Genomic DNA, 23,152 nt, shown 5'->3' on the forward strand with positions numbered 1-23,152 from the left:
ATTATTGGGAGGGGGGGGGGGGGGGGGGGGGGGGGTTAATTTAAATCCGTTTGGGGGGCGCTGATCGTCCCTTGCGGTGCCGAGCAGATGCGGTATTACGACACGGGTGAGGACACGACCTGCAGGGGCCACATTGACCTGGCAGAGGTGGAGTCTGTCCTGATGGCCACGCCCACGATGGGAGCACCCAAGCACATCAGCGAGAAGGCCTTCTTCGACGTGAGGCCCCGCCCGCAGCCTAGCTCTGCTTATTTGCCGTCATTCACATGGATAGTCTCTGAGAGCTGTGTGCCTGTTATTTCAGCTAAAGACCACCAGGCGGACCTACAACTTCTGCGCCGCGGATGCAGCGAGCGCCCAGCAGTGGGTGGACCGCATTCAGACGTGCATCTCGGACGCATAACACCCCCTGCCGTCAGAGCGCTGGAGGAAGCACTGGTGCCCCCCAGTGCAGATGGGTGGATGGCGCAGGCTGCTACTCGTTCTATATGACTGAATACAAAGGGGACAGAGACCAGTATTAGCTATTAGCTATCACCTGCTGCCTGCAGATGCAATAAGAATGAAGCAGCTGGTTGAAAATGCACTAAACAACAATGTGGTTATTTGCACTTAAACGTAACATATGCATCCCTTATAATAACACCAGCAAGACCAAGCTATATCGTTTGATTAAACATCTATATGACCATTCAGGGCAGAGTTATAATTTGCACACTAAAGCTCAGCATATCGCTTTAATTCCATAACTACTACCCAAGAAAAAAAAAATGCAAATTCCACATTAACCCTTAGCAGCTCAACTTTGAAGTGGTGATTTGTTTACATACTGTGTTGTCTCTTATGTGTGTCAGGGCTCAGTGAAGAGTTTTCATGTTTTTTGGAACCACGTATGTAAATATCCTGTACTGGAGCATTTTATACTTTTTACATACGTGTAACGAAGCATTTATTTTTACATAACTGTAGCTGAAAGGAGACTGACTACTTTTTAACGCCTTATGCCGACACTCACTCACTGAGAGCCACGCAGGCTTGTTTTCCTCCAAAATCAAAGCCCGATCTTTCCCCGTAACCTTTCTCATAATGTACGCAGCCGGCCCGTAACTGGGTGAAATGATTTATCACGCTTCCAGTTCTTACGCCCTTTCAGTGACAGTACTGACATAATCTGGATATCGCGTCAGAAGTCCTCGAAGTGCCTGAACTCCCCGCTTCAGGCTGTGTTGTTAGTGGAAGGTGTTGTAAAATTTAAAAAGAAAATATAGCGACAGACTTCAGTCATGTGGGCCTGACAGCCTGTCATTGCTCTAAAACAGCCACCTCTTTTGCCAAAAAATGAGACTATTAAATAAACCAGTTCTGTTCTCTATTGTCTTTATTTTTGTCACTCAAACACGAGACTCTTTGTACACCCCACTTCCCCGGCGACCCCATCTCTGTGACCTGCTTGGTATCTCCCTGGCCTCCGCAACACTGTCAGACCAGGCCAGCTATCGATCATGTATTAAAAGCACAAAACAATGCCAAGCCAAAATACGCCCACCGTTGCTTCTTTTAGCCCTGAGTTTCACAACAAAACATAAACAGCACGTTGCCAGGACTAAGATAAAGGCCACACTGCCGATGATTTATTCGTGTTTTTTTTTTAATCCTTGCTGAAGTATGGCGGCTTAAGCCTTTGGCCATGTTTCACCTTCAGTTCATAGTTTTAATTAAAAAGCAATGAGTGCACTAGCACTGATTCAGTCCCATCAAGCTCCTCTGCCCGATGGCGAGGGTGCTGCCCTCCACGCGAGCCGGCGTCACGCTCTCAAGTTTCGCCCATCATAAACACCGAGACGCCAAACCGGGCGGCCTCTTTGGGAGGGGCCATGGATGAGGTCAGTTTGTGAAAAGGCTCGTACTGAAGAGAACGTTAACGTTAGTCCAGGTATGGTTAGATTAATTCTGGGAACCGTACCTAATGTTACAGTTTTTACTGTAAGTCTTTTACACAATGGTTATTAGTCTGTTGATCCTAAGACTAGTAAACAGCACAATTAAATCCCATGATCATTACTCTTGAAAATTCCCAGTATTTTCAACATGTAACCAAATCGTACTGCACATAATAGAAACTATAGGGTCTCTACGTAACCCTGGGTGGGATAAAGGTTGTGATTCACAGCTTTAACCCTGTGCTGTTTGGCTGCCAATGGGTCGAAGGTGGCAGTGGCCACTGCGGTTTACAGCGTCATTTCTCCCATCACTGGGAAGGGGGGCTTCTCTGCAGCGTGTTTGAGGAGTAAGGGTCAGCCAGTGCTGAGATACAGTCACCTGTAGGACATCCACCCATTTTCTGAAATGCAATTTCAATGCAGTCAAGATGAGTCACCGTTCTGGATGATCATGTCCAGGAGGTGCCCTGTGCTGCTCCAGGTCCCTCCATCCATCTGCTGACCTTGACCTGGATAAGTGGTTAGAAGATGAACGGATGCATGCAGATAAATGGATGACGAGAATAAATGTGAATGGGGGGGGGGGGCAAAGCGAAGACCCCCCTCCATCGTCAGACCTCCCCATCCCTGCGGATCTCCATCGGCCAGGCTGTTTCGATGACCATCTGGAGGGGATGATAGGCCTAATGAAACGCCTATGGATGGAGGTGAAGGGGTGGGGGGGCGTTTCTGCCTCATGCAGGAATGCTGGGGTCTGCGGCTGGAGGTTGACCCCTCCCACCCCATGGGGAGGCTTCTCCTGCATCCTCTCGTAAAAGTGAAAAATGTCAGCTTTCATTCCTCCTAAGCAACAACAGACACACTCCCCCCCCCCCCCCCCCCCCCATAATCCACAAATGCCGAGAATGTGGGCGCGAGTCTTTGGTTTGGGCCGGTCGATCCTACCGGACAGATCCGCGACTAAGAGAGGCGGTCTGGTGATAATCATACGCATTGATGTGATCCCTCCACCGCCGTGTGCTTTGTGTGAGACAAGATGAGATGCCCCATTCCTGCTGGGTTCACCCACCCCCTAGTGTAGTGACTGTTTGTGGCCAACAGGGGGTGGTTTGTGTGGTGGTAAACACTGCCGCCGGATATGCAACTCATCATCACTAAAACTGTGTTGTCCGCAGAGCCGCGACGAGAGGACATTAACCCCCCCCCCCAGCAACCCCATCTGGATTCATTCAGGCAGGCGGTTCATCTGGCTACAGCGAGAACGATGCGCTGTGGGGGGGCCTGCTCGGTATGACACCCCCCTCCCGCCAACCCTCGGGTAGACAGAGAAGTTTGGGGTGAAATGCAGAGTTAATTAACAGGAACGACGGATAAATGACACAGGACTCCTGGAAGACCCCTCAGATGCACATTACTTTGTAGGTCTCTGGATGAAGGAAGAGGATGGTGTTTGGCCCAAAGGGTCCTCGAGAAAGGTCCTCAACGCCCCCCTGAAAAATGCTCCAGAGGCGCTGGATAAATGTCTGACCCTGCGCTCAGACCCCGAGCTTCGCTTTTAAAAGGAGAGCAAGATGGGACACGTAAAATCTAACACATCCCTATGTACGTGTGCAAAAGGCACATAAAGCTCCAATCCATTATTGTAATAACCAATCTTTAGTTTAACGGCACCATTACAGGGACAAGGGTTTAACTTCAAGTACAGAAACTAACAGAGTGTGTACATCCCATGAAAAACATGCAGTTCTACAAAAAATGTGTGCAAATATAACGGTTAACTAGAAAAATGCAAGGAGAAGTGGACAGGTCCAAGTTAATAACCTTTGTTTTACATCTTTTTAAGTTAGCAGATCTTGGTGAAGCACTCGTTCCACGCCAGCTTTGCATAAAGACAGCGTTTTATTTAAATTATACGTCTAATTCTGGCAAGCTCTTGGGCACATTGACATAAATTCCTGGTGTCACATGACATCAGCAGAATGCCAGGCTTGCTTGTTTTTCAGGACTTTTTAATAACCATTTCCAAGATTTCCAAAAACAACACGGCTCACACGCACAGGTAACCCCCCCCCCCCCGCCCCCCCCCAGCGATACATGACAGATGACAGGTGCGCAGACAGAAAGGCACCAAGCAGCAGGCACAGTCTGTACAAGGGTGACACCTGGTGGCCACTTTATGAAACACATCTGGATATATTCCCTCAATAAGACTCAGGAGTTCGTTTTTTTGTCAACGCATCCATGCACAGCGATATAATGTATTGAGATACAGATGGTAATACACATAAGTACAAATATAATAAATAAATATATAAAGGGATAGACGACCTGTGATGGATTGGTGCCGCATCCTGGGTTGTTCCTTGCCTTGTGCCCGTAGCCTCTGAGGTTCCGGACAGCCCACAACCCTGAACAGGATAAGTGGTTATAGAAAATGGATGGATGGTTTGGGTTAGAGGACACAGAAGAAATCCATCCATCCACGACTCATCACAGGGTACAAGGCTGGGGTACATGGCAGACAGGATGCTAGCCTAGCATGCTATGTCCAATTTAGAGATGTCAGTTAGCCCAATGCAGGGGTATGTAATCTTATCCAGAAAGAGCCAATGGGTATACAGGTTTTTGCTACAACTCTCAAATTACATTACTACTTAGAGGACCAATTGGCACGACACTACCAATTCGGCCACCATGTCAGGCCACAGGGAGCTCAATAGTTATTCAAGACATACAAATATGAATACAACACTGCTTAAGCAAATACAAAAGATGGATGGAAGCGTATTTCCAATACGTGGTCATTTCATTGCTTGATGACCTGTAAATCTATACACCAAAGGCATCATTAACTCTTGGCTACATCAGTCATTTCCACAGCACTCTCAGCCAACAGGCTGCTCAGGTTCTGGAAGGTTCAGGAGGCGACAAGCCGGCTCCGCATACGGGAAAGTCCCAGTGGGGCAAATTAAGATCCTGTAGTTTGAACTCTGGCAACAGAGAGTCGTTTCCTGTATGAACCAGTACAACATTTGTGGCAGAGATGCTCCATATCTGATGATAAACTATGGCTTCTTGGGATGCTGATCAAAGGGAAAATTCTCTCTCAAGACGGTAGTAATTACTAATGGAGAAGCCTCGATGTTTAGAGAACTCGAGCATCGCGCACCGCATATAAACGATGTGGCCAGGCCTAGCGGCAGCTCTCAGGGCTTGTGGACCACCGCACAAATCGGGGGGGGGGAGGTGGAGAAAGGATTCGTGATTTGACACGTCAGAGGGTTTCTGTATTGGGACCATCGCAGCGAGACACATCGCTCTCTTAACCCACTTGACAGATTTTGGGCTTCAGTAGTTCAGTCTTGTAATCACAGTTAGACATTTCTCACTGAAGCCCCTCATCTCCTGGACTAGCAGTGTGAGGTTCTGTGGGCAGTGGGAGTGATCTCACTGTCGGGCCGTTCAAGCAAGGCCCTTAACCTCAGTTGTTCCAGGGGCTGACTGATTCTGTTTTCTCAAAAATGTATGTTGCTTTGGATAAAAGCGTTCGCTAAATAAGTAAGTATGCTAGCTGCACTGGCTGTCTTCCCGGTAACTTAAAATGAAAAACTCTTTAATCACAGGGCTACAGGGCTATGAAACATAAGCAGGAACAAGCATTTTGAAGAGGCAGGCCACATTCACGAAAAACCTCATCTTACCGTACTCTCCCAACCACTAGCTATTAAATTTTCTAATGCGCAATTGAAAACATCCCTTAAACTGCCAGTCACTGCTTGCTGGTAAGTACAATCTCAGCTAAAATTAGAGGGTTACTCATTATAATATCCTCCAGGCGGCGCTCTTGGACAGGCTAGTTTCCAATACAGTTTTGCGCGATTTTTAAGTGACAAAGTTATATTGTGAATAATGGAATTGTTTCCATTAATGGATGTCATGTAAATAATACATATCATATATCACCCTGCAGATAAAGATCCATGCTTTATATTAGTTAGTACAGGTATCCAAACTGGCATAAAGCGAGAGGCAATTAACATTTATTTATACGGGAAAAATTCCTAGACCCAAAAAATAACCCACAAATCATACCAAATAGCACATAAAATCTAAAACAATACTAACATATAGTAAAAGCAGAAATGATATAATCAATACACAGAATATAAATAATGCATCAGTGTAGTTTCTCTTACCAGAATTAATAGTCATGCGCTGCTTAATAACAGGGATACGTTCTGAGAAATGCACCGTTAGGCGTTTTCGTCATTGTCAGAACATCGTAGAGTGCACTTATACAAACCTAGATGGTATAAACTCCTCCACACTAAATAACGACAAAAACTACAGTACACCAAACATAAATCAGTAACATGGTTATTTATTGTCATTATCAAGTTAAATGTACCACACATAATTGTACGTGTTATATTTTATAGGCCTGGCAGTTTGTTTACACCAGCATCACCACAATCACGAGAGTAATGCGTCCCACAACGATGTTAAGATTATTCTGACGTTGCTAGAAGACAGTAATTTTTCAGCTCCATTATAATCTTACCGGACTACTGTCGTACATGAGGTCCGTCGTTAACCAAAATGTCGCTATGCGGCGCGTCACAGCGTATCTATATAATTGGCTTGCTGATAAACACTAAAGGTTATTTTCGCTTTTACTCTTTTTTAATAAGGGCGAAATTCCTCTTTGAATCTCTTTTGGTTTGCAAAAACAGATGCTAATGTGAGTCTTTCCTAAATATCTGCATAATTCACAAATTCTGTTTCTAGTTAAGTTTTGGGAACTCTTTTTCGACTAGCTACAAAACCATCTCCGGTGAACATAAAACTGTTTTATGATATTTGAGGGCTTTTTTTTTTTTTAAATTTGAGGGTTTTTCGGTTTGCGTCTTCAAAATGCAGAAAGCCCAGGTCATCAGAAACGCCACTATGGGTGGCCAAGCAGCAGCGGCCACTTTACACTCCAGTCATGCTTTCAGAAAGCTGGATTTGGAAAGGAGTCCCGGTACGTCGATGTCATCAGAAATGAAAACATTCAGCTTTCGACATTCAGCAACAGCTTGTCCACTCACTGGCCAGTAAAACAGCTATATTAAATAAACCATTATGTGGCAGATGGTCATTGTCCCCATAATGCTGACACACGTTCCATAATCATAAAAGTGCACAAAAGGGAGATGTTTATTAAGCACCAACGAACTGCAAACTGGGACACAAATTGAGTGGTGAAAGGGAAAGACATGACACATAAGATCACTGTTATGGACATTTTATTATTATAGGTGCCATCAAGTTGATGCTGACTCTTGGCAAGCTTACAGATGGAATTCCTCCAGAATGTTCTGTCTTCCATCTGGTTCATCACTGTAACAATCCACCCCTTCTGTTGATCGTCATCCTATTTATTTTTTGCGTTCTTCAACTATTCCAAGCATCTTCTATGAGGTACTGGGTCTTCTTATAATACACCCTAGTTGAATTTTGTGCAAGTTTAGGCTTGATTTTTTTTTTCCCCAAGAAATCGGTCCACAGAATTCATAAGTCTTCAGTAGAACCAAAGTTTAAAGAAGTCAGGACTTCCAGTCCGGGTTCCACATTGTTCAGCGTTGACCTATTTATGCAGGTTCCTGATGGATGATCTTTGAATTCCATCTATCTAGTAGGTCCAGATATGGAATTGCTTTTTTTCCCCCCAACTGAATGGGTATGTCCTCCAGGTCATTTCTTGGTGGTCAGAAGGTCTTATTGTTCCGTTTCAACTTCACTGGGATCTTTCTCATAAGAAGATCCTGATCTGTTCCACAATCTGCTTCGGAACAAAGTTCTGCTACTAGAGTTGAGCTTTTGCATCGTTTGGCCCTAAAAACGTTGCACCTGTAAAGGAAAATGTCTGAAAATGATCTAGAGTATTAAAAAACTCAAATACAGATTTCCTGAGTTTAACACTTTTCTTTCGCAGGATGCATATATTAGGTGGTCATGATGAAACAGATATTTTAATCCGTCATTTTATAAATTCTGGAGGAGTAAATGGGAAAGCTGCTCGGGTGTTAGTAAGTTCTGAGTAATGATCGCAGTATGCAAGAAATAAGACACTGTGCACAGAATGATTAGGCAAGTATTATTCCTGAAGAAATGTTTGTGCAGGCGTATAGAAGTGAATTCAGAAATTTCCTTCCCTACATGCAAGTGAAGAAGAGAGAAAATTTTGTGTCACAAAAAAAAAAGAAAAACACTTGTGTGCATGATTATTAAGCAATCAGGAACTAAATAGCTTCATCATCCAGAGAAATAATAAAAGTTTAGTTATTCAGTCTATATTAGGAATAATATACAAATGGCTGTTCTGTTCGGTCCACTTTGCAATCTTTAATGTCCCATGAAGCCACCTTTCTTCTCAATGACCATCCCAAGTCTCTTACCCACAGAACCAGTCAAGCTTCTGACTTGATCCCATCTAATATTAGCTGAGGCAGGTAGGATCCTCTCCCAGATGCTGCTATAAGGAGTGTACTGTTTGTTATCTTGGTAAATCTCATGCTTTAGTAATGTCCTGTAGTTCTCAATGGGGTGCAGTAAAGCAATGAACAAAACCAGGTCAAAAGTTAATTACCTTTCGAGTCTTTGCAATACTTTGACGCACAGGGCCAGTGTCCTGCCTGAATATCATAAGCTTCTGGAAAGATGCTAACTTCTTCTTATACAAGTGTTTGAAGAAGGTATCTTTTAGAAACTGGCAGTAGATCTGGTAGTTAAGTTTTGCACCATCTGAAAGTCGGAAAGGTCCGACACGTTAATCACTGAACTACAGCTCAGATCATCACTCCTCAACCAGCTTGTTGTTACTCGCGGAAGGTGTCCATTCATTGGTCCATCCATCTGCTCTAGCAAGTAACTCTCATGTCATTTCTCCATAGAATATTTGTTTTGAGATGCGTCTGTGCCTATTCTTAATGTTTTATCTTGCGTGCCATATTGAGTTGAAGTTTCAGCCTTTGTGATTGTCAGCAGTGTCACATTACTCACATAACACACTCTACCTAATACCTCTGGAGATTCCATTCAGATTGCAGTTTTAAATGGTGCCATTCGATGCCAAAGACTTTCTGGAAGTCTCCACTTTCAATTTGACACAAATTTCTGGACGTTAAGCGTTTTCTATCTATATGCTTTTTCCATCTTCTTTGACTGCAGGCCACAAAACATTAAGTTGTACAGTTATCATTTTAAAAGCTTCGATTTTGATTGTTTTGCATTCCTCTGTCACTATGGCACTTTACCATTTAGTTTCTCTCAATCCCTATAAAGTCCTTTGTTGGTCCATTTTAATAGTAATAATACATTTGTTAATAATTCTGATAGGGAAGAATCTACAGTTTCCTGTTTCTCTTCAAGGAGAAAGTAACATTGAGTGTGCTCTATATTGAAACAGTCCATTCTTAAATGGAGATTAATTTGGACTCATACTATTGGTCAGAAGGGAAAATACAAGCAAAATACACACTTGTCCAATAATTCTGCATGCAGTGTATGTCTACAACCATACAAGTTCATCCTACCAATGACCAGACCAGGATAAGAGGTTAGAAGATGGATGGATTTAATATTAGTCAGTATCCTCTGTTACACAGCTGTGCTTTGTTTACTTTTAGTTCTCCTTTGTGAACACATCTTGCAGATTAGCTGTTACACTCATTGTTCCTATTGGTCAGACAGTACACAGGTTGCCTTTTGCAACTCCTTCACTGACTGAGCAACCCATGGCAGAGGTTTGTACATGTGGGGGAGGGGCTAGCTCCCCAGAGAGCTACAATCCGGGTATGACCTTGGGGTCATATCTGCTGATCAAACATCCGTCTCCGCTTTCATTTTCAGGCAATGGCAGCCTAATAACCACATCATTCATACCACCTGATACCACTGTATCAAAGACACCTGCTTATTACGACCTTTGGTGAGAAAAAAAAAAAAGAGAGAAAATGAGTAGCTGAATGAAGGCGATCTGTTTCTTCCTGCCCTGTGTTACTGGTAGGGGGTGCTGAAGTACTGCCAACAGATTAAAGTACCACAGATTCAAATAAAATCAAAGAATTAATGACAGACTGCAATCAAGGAAGTATTTTGCTCAGCGTGGTTTTTTTAGAGTATAACATAAGGATAAAATACAAGCCTTAATTACGAATTAACCCCCACTGTGCAGTACTAGTGAAAAATCTGGGCACACCTGCTTTGCCTCTATTTTAGCTGATATTCACCTCATAGTAGAAGTCCTTGAGGCAATGGAGTAATAATTATCAAATATTGCACAGACCAAAAGAAGTGTTCAACATGTCAAAAACTTACACTCTTAAAAATATCCCCATTTTACTTCAATCATAGCACTGCAGGCTCTTCGCGTTCTTTCAACCAGCTTCCAGATGCAGCCACCTGGAATGCTTCTTCAGATGTCCTGAAGGAGCTTCCACAAGTTCTGGGCACAAGGTAGCTACTGTGCTCTTACTCTTTGATCCAACTCATCCAATCCAGCTGTACAAGATTTAGGTTTCGCGTCCTAAGCTTACTGCATAACCTCGAGGTATGATTAGGATCGCTATATTGTTGAAACTAAAATGATTTTCAGTAAGCATGTTCAGACTGACACTGTATTTCCCAGGGAAAAATTTACCTGAGAGGCCTTAGTTACTTATTGTTACTTATTTAGTCTCTTATTGTCCCATATGCTTTAATCAACCTCCCTTTGGCTAAATTCATTTTGTTATGGTTATTTTTGACACCCTCAATGTCGCCGAAGCTCATTAGCCACACTGGAGTTTCAGGAATGTTTTCGATAGACAGTCAGATCCTGTGCTGATCTCTATGGCGCTGGCTGCATAGAAGACACACAAAACATCTCAATAGGCCATTCTACAGATTCGGGGAACTCAACCTCAACAGCCTCTGTCTTGGCTTTGAGGCTGGAGAACATCCTGAAAGAAGGAAATGGGACTGAGAGACTGTGAAAGAGGTGGAAAGGGTCTGCGATCATGCCGGGGCTGTCGGCGCGTCCTTCGTAGATGTCTAACAGGGAAGGAGGACTGGTAGCTACTGTTTTGATGACTGGAGGAACTGGTAGTCTCAAGATTCAAGACCCCATTGGGACATCTTAATAGAAAAACACCAGCTAAATGTGTCTAGAGCTTTTTTTCCATGCTTTTTGGACTAACGTCACCAAACCTCACTGGTGATAAGTGCAACCATTAATTAATTCAGTTAATTTTTAACCGAGCCACAAGCTGACAGGACCATGAGGTTCTGGATGTGCCCTGCGTGGCTAGCCTCAAGCTCCAAGTATGATTACGCTCAGCTGAGGTGCGGTTGGTTCTTGAGGGGTACTGAGGGGTGGTCTGTGGCTCAGCGGGTTAGGATGCTGTATTCATGCTCAGAAGCTTGCAGGCTCAAATCCCACGGTTGAAGGGTGCTCTTGGGCCCTTGAGCCAAACCTCTTAACCTTAATTACTGGCTGAGCCTGCTTTCTGAAATGTATATTGCTTTGGATAAAAGCTCTGTTCATTTAATGCACACTGCTACCCCGAACAATCGCTGAACTTTAATGCATTTGTTTACCAGACACATTTGTCCAAAATGACAGAGAGGTGAGGTAAGCTTTGAGTCAGAGGACAGGGGCGGCCAGCATCCAGCACTGCTGGGGCAGCTGAACTGAAGGGCCTTGCTCATGGACCCAGTGGTGATATAATTACTCTGCCGCAAACAGGATTCAACCCAATAACCATCTGCGCTACACACTGCACATTAATGAAATAAATCTGGCATCTCTGCCCCTTGTTACTTTCTGAGGCGATTGCTTTTATTTTAATTGCTTCACCAGCACAGTAAGGCAGCACAAACATGGCCAGGTCGTGACACTTAAGCCAAAAACAAATACTGTTCTCCTCTAAATCAATCATACAATCAATAACTCCCCTTCACATAACCACAACGGAATTACCGACCGCCAAAAGAGTTATAGGCACCTTCAGGTTGACCACCGCTTTCCCATAATGCTCTGTGTTGCCACTCTTCAATAATCTACAAAAGGAAGCCATTACTGGACACATCTCCGAAAAAAATAGCTGCTAACAACATAAGCAATTTATATAATTGGAACCATGCCATTGAACGGTTCCAGCTACGTAGGGTGCTTAATGGGAGCTTTCGGGAAATGTACCCATGACCAGATTAGCCGTCCCGTTCGCTAACCCAAGCTGCTGTGGGTGTTTAACCGAAGTGCGGTTGGGCTTCTGACCTAGAGTGATTTTCAGTACGCGGCAGAATCTTCACAAAGATCGGTAAAGTGAGATCCACTGAGTGCCTTCAAGCCTCCCAGCTAATGGAGATGTGCCGTGGTCATTTTTTTCTGGGTTTTTCGCAAGATGATTTTTTTTTCTTTTTCAAGCTAGTGAAAGACTGAAGAGAAAATCACAACAGGACATGAAGCTTAAACCAACTTAGAACTGAGCAGCGTCTTGCATTCAGAACAAACAGTGAGACGCTAAAAGTTATCTGAAGAGAACTTTCAGGAATGAGAGCTTGTCTGCTTTTTTTAGGCACATTTGGTTGAGGCTATGTGCACTTACAAATGGTTGGCACATGTCCAGATTTGAGAGAGAATGATAAACACACAGATGGAATTGAATTTTTTTTTTTCTCAAAAAACAAAAAAAAAAAAATACAGGAAATCCCAAGAGGAAGTGCTCACAGCTAATTTATCATCACGGCCAAGGACACATTTCGAGCGTCACTGAGAAACACACGGATCCATCAACAATCTGATTTATGTCCAGAAATCAGAAACATGACACACCAGGCACCATATTTTTAAGGATTTCAAACAGCAGGCAACAGGAAAAAAAAAATGCTAGCTTCAGACATCCCACAGGAAGGTGTGAGGTTAAATGGAGCCTGGATTTCAAGGTCAAGCCTCACAGAAGAAGTCACTCACCTCTGAAATCGTTCAGATTATCACTGTATCCCCTGTACTGATAATCGAGCCCCAGTCACTCAGCTGGAAACCCTCATACAGAAAATGATGCCTCTCAGGAACTGACTCCGGAGAAAAGGCAGGGCCCGGCGGCCTTGGGGGGGCCCTCCATGTGAAATTACGCATGTGCCATGCCAGTTACCGTACAGTGCAAACGCAGCCTCTACACAGAAAAGGTCAAGCCTTTAAGTGGATCTCCATGATGTGTATTTTAACGCTGTCTGATGAAGTTCACTTTCATTTCAACCCCCCCCAGCCCCCCCTCCCACCCCCACATCAATGAGTGTACCTAACTCCCATCCACCTCGCTTTCTGCTGATGCTTCTCAGACAGCCGCCCCCCCCAAACCCCACCGCGCATCTTTCTATGCACACAACATCCTTCAATTAATTCAACCTTAAATCCCTCTTAATCTGGCTGCTGCACTTCCAGAGCAGCAAGACGAACATAAAGAGCAATTAGGCACCAATAAAATACACTTTGGGGCATCGTCGTCAGTAAATTACAGGCATTGCGACTGGAGGAGAACTTCCGAGTTTGCCAGCCTTGGGAAAGAATTCGAAGAAGAGCATCAGCACAACTTGAAATATCTGAATTTCCCGAAACGGCCAACTGCTATAAAACAGTGAAATACAAGCAGCCAGCCAAGACTATCTAATAAAACGGTGCTTAGAATAGAGACCAGTGACTCTATATTTGCTGTTAATAATCAGGGCTGCGGATATTTCTTTTTGAAGGTCTTTCATGTGTATTAAAGCTGGAATATGCTTGTGAAATGTTCGGTCAGAAGACTCTAGTAGAGCCTTTCTATGTGAAGCAAGAAGGCAGACAGACCTCATAGTAGAGCCAGACTAACACAGCGCTATCTGATACCAATTTCAATACTAATGACATATTGGTTGATATTCATTGTTAGGTTTTCATTTATTATTTGTAGTCCTCACCACGATAACATGACATACTGCAGCTTAAAAATCATAAACAGTAGTTAAAACAAAAACACAACAAAATAAATATGTGACATTACTTTACAAGACACTGTGAAGCCAACAGACGATGACTTCACCAAGCTATTTACATTAATTACAAGCTGGCATCGGTCCAAGCTGTCACCCTGCCTGCTGGATCCTGCCAGCTACACTGCCCCCCCCCCCAGGGGGTTACCCGTCTCGGTACACCCACATAGTCCCACAAAAGCTCCAGGCAGCGGCGAATCCTCTGCGGTCACAGGGCCCCAAGCGATGTCTGCCGGGGTACTCAGCCCTGGTTCCGGTAGACAAGGGCCTGGTACTGCTGGCTGCGACCCTTCCAGGCTGTGCCCGCGTCTCACCAGTGCACAAATAGCTTGGCGTCCGATCGGCAGCCGGGCCAGTAAAAGCACTGCCGCAGCATCCCAAGTGTCATTTCTACCCCAAAGTGCCCAGCCCGAGTACTGAGCTCAGCACAGCGGAGCACAGGCTACGGGGCACCAGCAGCTGCGGCAGCTCCCCTGCGCCATCCGGCAATCACCAGCGCCAATGCAGCATATCCGCGCAAAGCTGGTTAAAAGTTGCGGGTGACTGTCCACGCTAAACCGCTTACTTTCTCTGTAAGACGGAGCAGCGAATCACAATCTTCACGAAGAGCTTCACAAAGTGCCAACAGTATGCCGACAGTGCAGTAGGCTGCATTTGTCCAACAACATTTTCATGCAAGACAAAAGTGATGAGTAACGAGACCATTTAAATTTCAGCACATTTAATTCCATTACTTAATTTGAAAAGGTAATTAGTTGCATTACTCGCTAACGGCAAAAGTGGTGAAATTACATTGATGTGTTGCTTTGTGATGCGGTACTACCAACAGTGCCAACAACAATGCCGATTGCATGGCTGAAAGATTCACCTTCTGTCTCTCCTGTTATCATCATAACTAATAGAAATTACAGTACCGATTTACCCCCAATTAGGTCTTATCGGCCGATAATATCGATACATCAATTTATCAGTCAGGCTCTACTTCATAGTTGCAATTAGAGTATAGTTTTTAAAGGTGGGATGGATGGACATACAGACACACAAATAGACAGGAAGAATTTATTTATGATAAATGGCTGACAGCATGTTATTATGGGTACTATGTCTGGCCAAATCCCACACAAATAGAGAAAAAATAGGCACAACCTGCCATCTTGCTGAATTCAATGGCAGCTACTCCCACTACTGCATTGGTTGGGGGATGCAAAGCTCCCCTGCAGGGGGAGGAGTCTGGGGGGGGGGGGGGTTATGTGAAAACACAGTGACAAGCTTCCTGTCTTCAGTCAACACATGAGAAATCAGAAGGCTATGGTGACAACTTGAGCCTTGGGCAACATTTTGAGTGCAAAAGCGATTGGGGGGGGGGGGGGGGTCACATTTAACATGAACCTTTGAATGCTGATGGCCCCTCCAGTTAAATAACATTTCCTGTGTCATCACTCATACACTGAGTGCTTAGGCTGAGCATCTATTTTTCAGCAAACTCTGGGAAAAAGACAAATGCACTCAGATCACTGAGTGCCCTAACAGTAGCTGTTGTTCTTCCTGATGGAAACAGTATATGTATCCGGTATCTGGGGGAGCGGAGTGGGCAAGACTTGTTCCCAAAGTCAAAAAGAAACACTGAAGCTTTAACTCTGAACAGCACAGCAATAATGATCAATAATGTCGAGCATAACATCTGCACAGCTGCTGCTTCTCGCGTCTGAGTACCTGAATTCGTCCGTCGTGAACAATCCCACTTACAGAGGCGTATGACAAGCAGCAGCGCCTGATCTTCAGGGATATTTAAAAGTCTAGGAAGCAGAGGTGTCTATGGCCAGCTCGCATTTCCTCAGCTAACCATGAAATGAACCGTCTCTCACCAACAGTTTCTGGATGCCAAACGTTAGCACCAATTGCAAATCAGGTAACACTCCCTTAGGCCAACTCCAGCGTTCTGCTACACGACCACGATGCAGCTTACATGATGCTGCTGGCTGAAAAACAAACACAGCCTGAAACGCATAAGCTTACAATGACAGACAACTGTTTCCACCACTGCACAAATTTTATACTCATATTGACTTCATGAGCTTATTTGCCCCAAAGCTGTTTGCAACTTACATCTGACCGTCTCACCTTTATTTATACAATGAAGAGTCAAAACGTTATGATGCAGATACAGTGATTATCTCACAACAACTGCGGAAATCAAGATCTGAGACATATGAAATGGCAAGCAAACGGCTGGTTTTCATAGGTGATGAGCTGGATGCAGGAGAAATGGGCAAGCACGAAGATCTGATCGACTGTCAACGGACAATGGCCCAGACAACTGGGTTGGGCCATCTCCGTAACGGCAAGGGTTCGTGGGGAACTCTCGGTCAGCAGTAGTGGGTACCTACTGACATGTGGACAGATAGGAATGTGCGTCATTTCTCTTGGCAGAGAAGGTACATGGTTGTGCTGTAAGAAGAAGACAAGTTGGTGGAGGGAGTTATGCTCTGGGGCAGGGGTCTCCAAGGTCCGGTCCTGGAAAGCTACTGTCCAGTAGGTTTTCTATCCTACCTGGCTTCTGATGAGCCACACCTGTTTAAATCAGGTAAATACCAGGAACAGGTGTGGCTCATCAGAAGCCAAGTGGGACAGAAAAACCTACTAGACAGTAGCTCTCCAGGACCAGAGTTGGAGACCCCTGCTCTGGTTAATGTTCTGCTGGGAAATCCTGGGTTAAGGCCCACTCATGGAAGGCACACTGCACGAACTGATCAGGAATGGTTTGCAGAACATGATGAAGAGTTCAGGGTGTTATCATGCATCTATGTGATATACAGTACTGGGGCAGCAAGTCTAATATGCGGGGGCCTCCCACCTTGCCACTTAAGGGGCTTACAGGGTCTGCTGCTGACATCTTCATGCCAGATACCACAAGACACCTTCAGTGATCTAGCTGAATCCATCACATGAGCATGAATCCAGGACACAGCTGGCAAACAGAAGACTAACAGCGTATTAAGCGTGTGCTCATTATGTTTTGGTATATCTTGATGACGTTATTGATGGCTGAAAAAAAATAAAAAATAAATATATTCATATTTAAATTTATTTAAATGTTTAAATTAAACATTAAATGTTTATATTTACCACGTGACATGCCTCATAAAAAAGTCATAAAAAAAAACAATTAGCAGCAGTTGAGCTAATTTAATACAATGATGTTTTTGTTTTATAATAAATAAATGTAATAATTTTTTAAAATAAATTTTTAGATTTCAATTTTAATTTTATTCTATTTATTGTTGACTTTTGTCTTGATTGTAAATTTAATTATATATTTGGTGCCACCACCTGCACCAAAATAAATTACTTTTATTCTTTGCTTGGCAAATAAAAGGATCCCGATTCTTAAAAGGCCAATCATGAGCTGCCGATGGGGTGTCCTGTTACTGATAAGGCGTTCTCGTCTCGTACTCTCAGTCGGGCTTGCTGCTTAAAACAATCAGAATCACTCGATTTGACCTTAAAGATATATGACACACACACACACACACACACACACACACACTTGGGTGAGAATGAAGCTTGGGGTCTGAGCAGTGGATCAGTGGTCCGCCCAGCTCATCCTGCAGTAACCTGCCCATTTTATCATCTTTTCAGTTCCCACCAAAATCAGCAGATTTTCTTATTTGAATAGTGTATGCCCTCAATCCCCCCCCCCCCCAATAAAGACCCAGCTGTCAGCCTGGGCTGTGTTATATAATTCTGTCCTCTATCCCAAGTACAGACCTTTCAGAAATATTCAAGCATTCTTTACTTTTGGTTCACAGTCAAACATATATTACAGAGAAATTGATCAATACACTATTACACTGAAAATGTAATACAATGTGGGGTGGGTGGGGGGGGGGCAGCAGGATTGCCTCACACCTCAGAGCTGGAGTCCAAGCTCCCCCCTGGGTATGTGCTTGTTCTTTGCTGTGTCTCACGCATTGAATGGATGGAACACTTCTGTGGTCCAGATTTGGGTGAATCAAACAGAAAGTTTGCAGTATGAATAAATGCTATATAACAGCACTGATAATTATTGGAGTACAGTGTTAATGAGTACCGAAGGATAACTGAGTGTTCACTGACTAGGGTTGCCATTAGGAGAGAGGACAGAAAGACCTCACACCAGGTAGAGGAGGTCTCAGAAGATGAGCAGGGTGGTCTGCTCTTCACGCCCTGAAGACCGGCAGCGCCTTGGTCCTCTTGTAGACGAGGCAGTGAAGAGAAGAGAGGGGGACGCCTATGCGTCATTTTGGCCAAAAGGAATAAGAGAAGCACACAAGTACAACACCCCTCATCTGAAATGTCACGCCCCCCCCCGCAATGCTGTGCAGCCCCCACCAGCAGTGCACCCCCCCATCCCTACATTTTCCAGCTGAACTGCTGTTAATTGATTTTTTAATACCTTAGGTCAGAGGCATGTAACGTCTCGCCGATTAATTACGTATATAATTAAAGTCCATTTATTGAGATGACTTGCCTTTTTTTCTTACAACTACTGGTGTAATTGCAAAGACGCCACTATATTTAACTGGTAATAGCAGACAGCTAATCATCTGTTAGAAATAACCAAGGCCTGGAAAGTGAGCTGGGGAACATGCTGGAAATAAATTTTACAAATATGACATGGGAAAGACATATTAGACTGACACCCCCCCCCCCTCGCCCACCCTACACAACCTTAGCGTCTTTGGTAATACACCATTGGGAGCTTACACAGCCAGAATAAACCTGGGGAGGGAGGTTTCGCCATTTATTATAGATCTGAAGAACATGTCTGGGATGCAGTTTGCATACTGGGGCATTTACAAGCGTGATGCTTGTAGATTGCTGAAGGGCAGTGCATATCAGTGTGGAACACGGAATCTTCCATAGATCCCTCACGGCCCCCATCGGATGGCCTCATGGGCCGTCATGTGAGATGGGCTGTCACATGCCCCGCCGTGGAGCTATGATCTACGTTGTCTATGATCTTTCCTCAGTGTGGATACCCCCCCTGGCCCATTTCCATGGCATGCCCCCCCCCCCCCGAAAACCACAGTTTGTCACTATGTAATTTTTGCTGGATGTTTGCAGAGCCCCAGGGCCACTGAGATGGCACTCATTGAGGGATGCTTCATCCACAGTGCTGAAATCCCACGATATTAGCAGGGTATTTCATGCTGAGCTCGTCCCCACGCTCACGATTAAAACCTGCGGCACAGAAAGCACTTCCCAACCAGAAACTTCCAGAAGCAGGACGGGAAGCGGCAGCGGACATTCAGCACCCAACGTGGCCTCAGGGAGCTGCACCAACCGGCTTCATCATTGCATCAGCAACAGCGATGCCAAACGGGACCACAGTGGAGTGCGACCCCTGACTGATATTCCGTAATTATCTTTAGGATGGTCCAGCTGTGCTAATTGGTGTACTGGCAGTCCCCAGATTAAGAACGTCTGACTTACAGACACCTTGTGCTTACAGATGGACTGACATAAAGCATATTATATAAAAAAATTATATATTATAAAAACATTGCACAGCTTCAGTGGTCACATACGTACACACACACACAAACACACACACATACACATACACACACACACACACATATATAGCGAGTTCAGGATTCATTTTTACAAAAATTTTTTACAAATCTGCTAAACTTGACTTAATAGCCCTCCCAATAAGCTCCGAAATCCATCGATACTTAAGACAAAGTTCTCAATAAAACATCAAAAGTGAGAAAAATATTACACTGACAGTCATAGCTTGATTGTAGTGGATCAAACAGCTGTGAGATAATCAAGTTTATCTTGAATTTGAAGTGAAAAGTAAATTATACCCATAGGGAAACCAATTATTTTAACAGCTAGTTCTGAATGATGATTAGATAATTACAAACAAAAAGTTCATTACAACTATTTACAGCTGCTGCTTAGAAACCTGGGGCAACATTCCACTAAAGCTCTGGCCAGATCTTTGAATGTATAGGGAGCTGTTGGTAGGAAGAATACAGGGGCGGAGCCACTGGGGCCCCGGCCCCAGCTGAAAGCTGATTGGCCCCTGGAGTCACCCCTCCCCTGTCACCACAGATTCAAAACATATAAATAGCTAAAGATAAAGTTCACCCAACTGTATGAATTAAGGCCCCTCTTATGCCCTGTACCATAAAAAACTCCTAGAATTTCTCCTGTCTGTTGGCTGCTATTTATTGAATTTTTTTCTGTCAGGGAAAAAATTTTATTTCTATTGGCCAGGGAAATCGGAGGAGCTTCAATCCACATCCCACCCACGTGCAGCCGCACTGATCTCCACAGGGAAAGGTCAGGCTGTGCTGGGAAACAGGAGGAAATAAGGGGGGGGGGATCATTGAAAGATCGGGGCTCTGCACGGCATATTGGGGAGAGAATGGAGTGCGGAGGTAGATGTGTGTGGGGGGAGGTAATTTAGCCTAAACATCCCGAATTACACAAGTATGAGATATAGGGAAGGATTAATGCAGAAAAGCCTGTAAAAAAAATCAGGGGTCCTGATCGATCTGCTGCAGACACCCCCCACCCTCGCATACTGATTAGTGGATTATTGACATTTTCTCTTTCGGCTCCAAAAATAGCTCAAATGGCCAGCTTGGAGGGCTTTCTGGCCATTTTAGCCTAGGGCCCCCAGAGCAGCGAATCCACCCCTGATACTGCTATTGGGAAGCCCCATCTGTGTAGCACTGACTTAGTAGCTCTGCTTAATAGTGTAGCGCGAAGGTGTATGTAATGCCCTACATACAGCGGGGCATTACTACCAGCGTGGGCACCTACTTAGGATTTTTTTAGAAATAGCTGGTGCCCTAATGAATATTAGATGAAGATGAAGGCTTTTTTTCCGAATGATGTGTCAGGTTTCTCTAACATTTCACCAGAGGACAAAAACTTAAGGCATCTGAGTGATTCCTTCGAGAAGATGCACTAAGTGCTGTTCGTGACATTTAATTTTTTTTCTGGGACAAAACAAAACTTTTTTCTTCCTAAGGAAAAGAACAAAGGCATTAAGGATTCTTCTTTTTCAAATCCGCTTCAACGTTGGTCGGCTACAAAAATAGGTCTATGAAAGGCCTTTTGGCACGTCGGATATACAGTGCGGAGCACGTTGAGGTGACAGTCCCGTCCTGCTTTACAAAGCGGCCTCCGCTCCGGAGCGCGAGGGAACCACGTATTTCAGACTGAGAACAGATCGATGTGAGACTTCTCTGCTGAGCTTTAATGCTGGGCTACTATTGATGGAGATTTAATTGGCACACATACTTCCCACCGGAGACGGTGGTACATCATGCCCTTGGTAACAAACCCTGAGGAACCTGTTTACGGAACTTGTTTCGATGCATGTTTATGAATACACTTCTGGGGATGGCTGACTGATCTCAAAGACACACAGCAATGCCTTCTCGGCTCAGACCCAGGGATGGACCACCTACTTTTTAAAACCAATACATCTCTTACATAGTATCTCCATGGAAACGAGGACTGGTGGGACTAACAGCTCAGGAAGCACTGATGTGTCCGTGAGACGGCTACCTATTAGATTACAGATACTAATGTCTCACTCGTCACAGCTCCCCTGGAGTCTGGAGCATGAGACAGCCGCAAGAAAGCACTCAATCTGCTCCCCAAGCTTGCCTCGCTAGAGAGAATAATAAAATGAGTGGCGTTAGTGCCGAGATCGCTGACAGCTCTGTCTGTTGCGCTCATGTTATCTGGTTACCTACAGCGGCACCATGATAGTAATAATGAAAACAAAGCAGCACCTTTCCAGGGCAGTGAATTCGGAACAGGTTAGGCAGTGAAGCTGTCAAAGTGGTCGGAACCTGCCCTGAAACAGTCACAGGTTTACATCCTTGGGGTGGGATGCTGCTCTTGTACCTTTGAGCAAGATGATGAGTCCAGCCCACATGGTTTCAAGATGCATTAATTATTTCAAATCCCAAATTCCCTATGTAGTCTACCACAGGGCACATGGGCAATTTAGAGACATGTCTTTGGAACATTTCAACCCACTAAGCCACTGTGACAGACCGGCCTAATGGTGCTGATGGAACTTACCGGAACAGTTTTCCATGTTCCTACATGCCGTTCTGCAAACCTGGGAGCTGCTTCGTCAGATGCACAGCTGGAGCTGCTTTCATACCCCTGGCAGGAGCCCCCCTGGCGGGACAAGAGACTACCTCACGCAGGAACTTCCTCTTCGGGCTCCCATTTGTCATTCGTGGCACAAAAACCCCACCTGATTAACTTGGGCAAAAACAACCCATAAACAAGCAGCCTGATGATTTAATTCCGAACAGTCTGGGAAGTGAGGCCTCTATTTTATTTTAAGGTTGTCAACAATCCTGCAATTTCAGGAGCTATTTAGATCGTGACTGCAATTAAGATTTATTGTTCTTCATCTTCTGTCCTTCTCATATGCCTGAAGTTGGAAGCTAGATGACACTGTAGAATGTTTTACAGTTTTATAACTGAAGGTTATAAAACCAAAGTTCTGACAGCATAATCAGCACTGCCGAATTGTAGACAGAAGAGGACAGATGGGTGAAGCGAAGCACGGCCCAGTAATCTCTCTGCCCCTCTTTATCGGTATTCTGCTCCATGCTTTCGCCCCCATATTCTCAATGACAAAGAAGTAGAGATACTCAATATACTGGTTAATATACAAGTATTTATGTCCGTTAAAAATCAAGACATTGAGATTGGCTAAATGTGTCAGTCTGGGTCAATATTGCCGGTCGACCTTAGTCAATATTCTAAGTTAGCTGTAGCAGAGTTAAAGACATAACTACTAAAATAATGAAGATGATTGGAAAAGGTATGACTGGCTAACGCATAGTGGAGGAAGAGGATTTCTTTGGTTCATTTACCACTTGCTACAGGTGCCCAAAGTCAGCCAATGGCAAAATTACAGAAAAATATATCGGTTATTAGCATTGGCCAACATTTCCAAATTGGTGTACCACTAACAGAAATCAGGCTGTTTAGACGAACTAGCTCATCAATACCACGAGAGATGATAAATACTAAAGAGTATTTTTCTTAACATTGCATCGGGGATTAGCCTACATTTTCTGTACCTCCCCTGCATTCCTCAAACTGTCAGTACTTTCCCTTCC

General features: G+C 44.3%; 1 protein-coding gene and 1 long non-coding RNA gene across 3 annotated transcripts in view; one reads left to right on the forward strand and one right to left on the reverse strand.

Moving 5' to 3' along the window:
- The window catches only part of LOC125706035 (myotubularin-related protein 13-like), an 88,875-nt gene extending 87,505 nt beyond the window's left edge, over positions 1-1,370 (forward strand). Inside the window, exons 41-42 of the mRNA XM_048972467.1 lie at positions 88-219; positions 305-1,370. Of these exons, the coding sequence (XP_048828424.1) occupies positions 88-219; positions 305-403 (231 nt within the window). The 3' untranslated portion in view covers positions 404-1,370. The remainder of the gene's footprint in view (positions 1-87; positions 220-304) is intronic.
- A 2,773-nt stretch (positions 1,371-4,143) lies between these two features.
- The window catches only part of LOC125706036 (uncharacterized), a 43,500-nt gene continuing 24,491 nt past the window's right edge, over positions 4,144-23,152 (reverse strand). For both annotated transcript variants that reach the window (XR_007381827.1, XR_007381826.1), the window contains one exon: positions 4,144-4,348. This is a non-coding gene — a long non-coding RNA (uncharacterized LOC125706036). The remainder of the gene's footprint in view (positions 4,349-23,152) is intronic.

This window comes from Brienomyrus brachyistius, chromosome 13 (genome assembly GCF_023856365.1).
Source record: "Brienomyrus brachyistius isolate T26 chromosome 13, BBRACH_0.4, whole genome shotgun sequence".
Lineage (NCBI taxonomy): Eukaryota > Metazoa > Chordata > Actinopteri > Osteoglossiformes > Mormyridae > Brienomyrus > Brienomyrus brachyistius.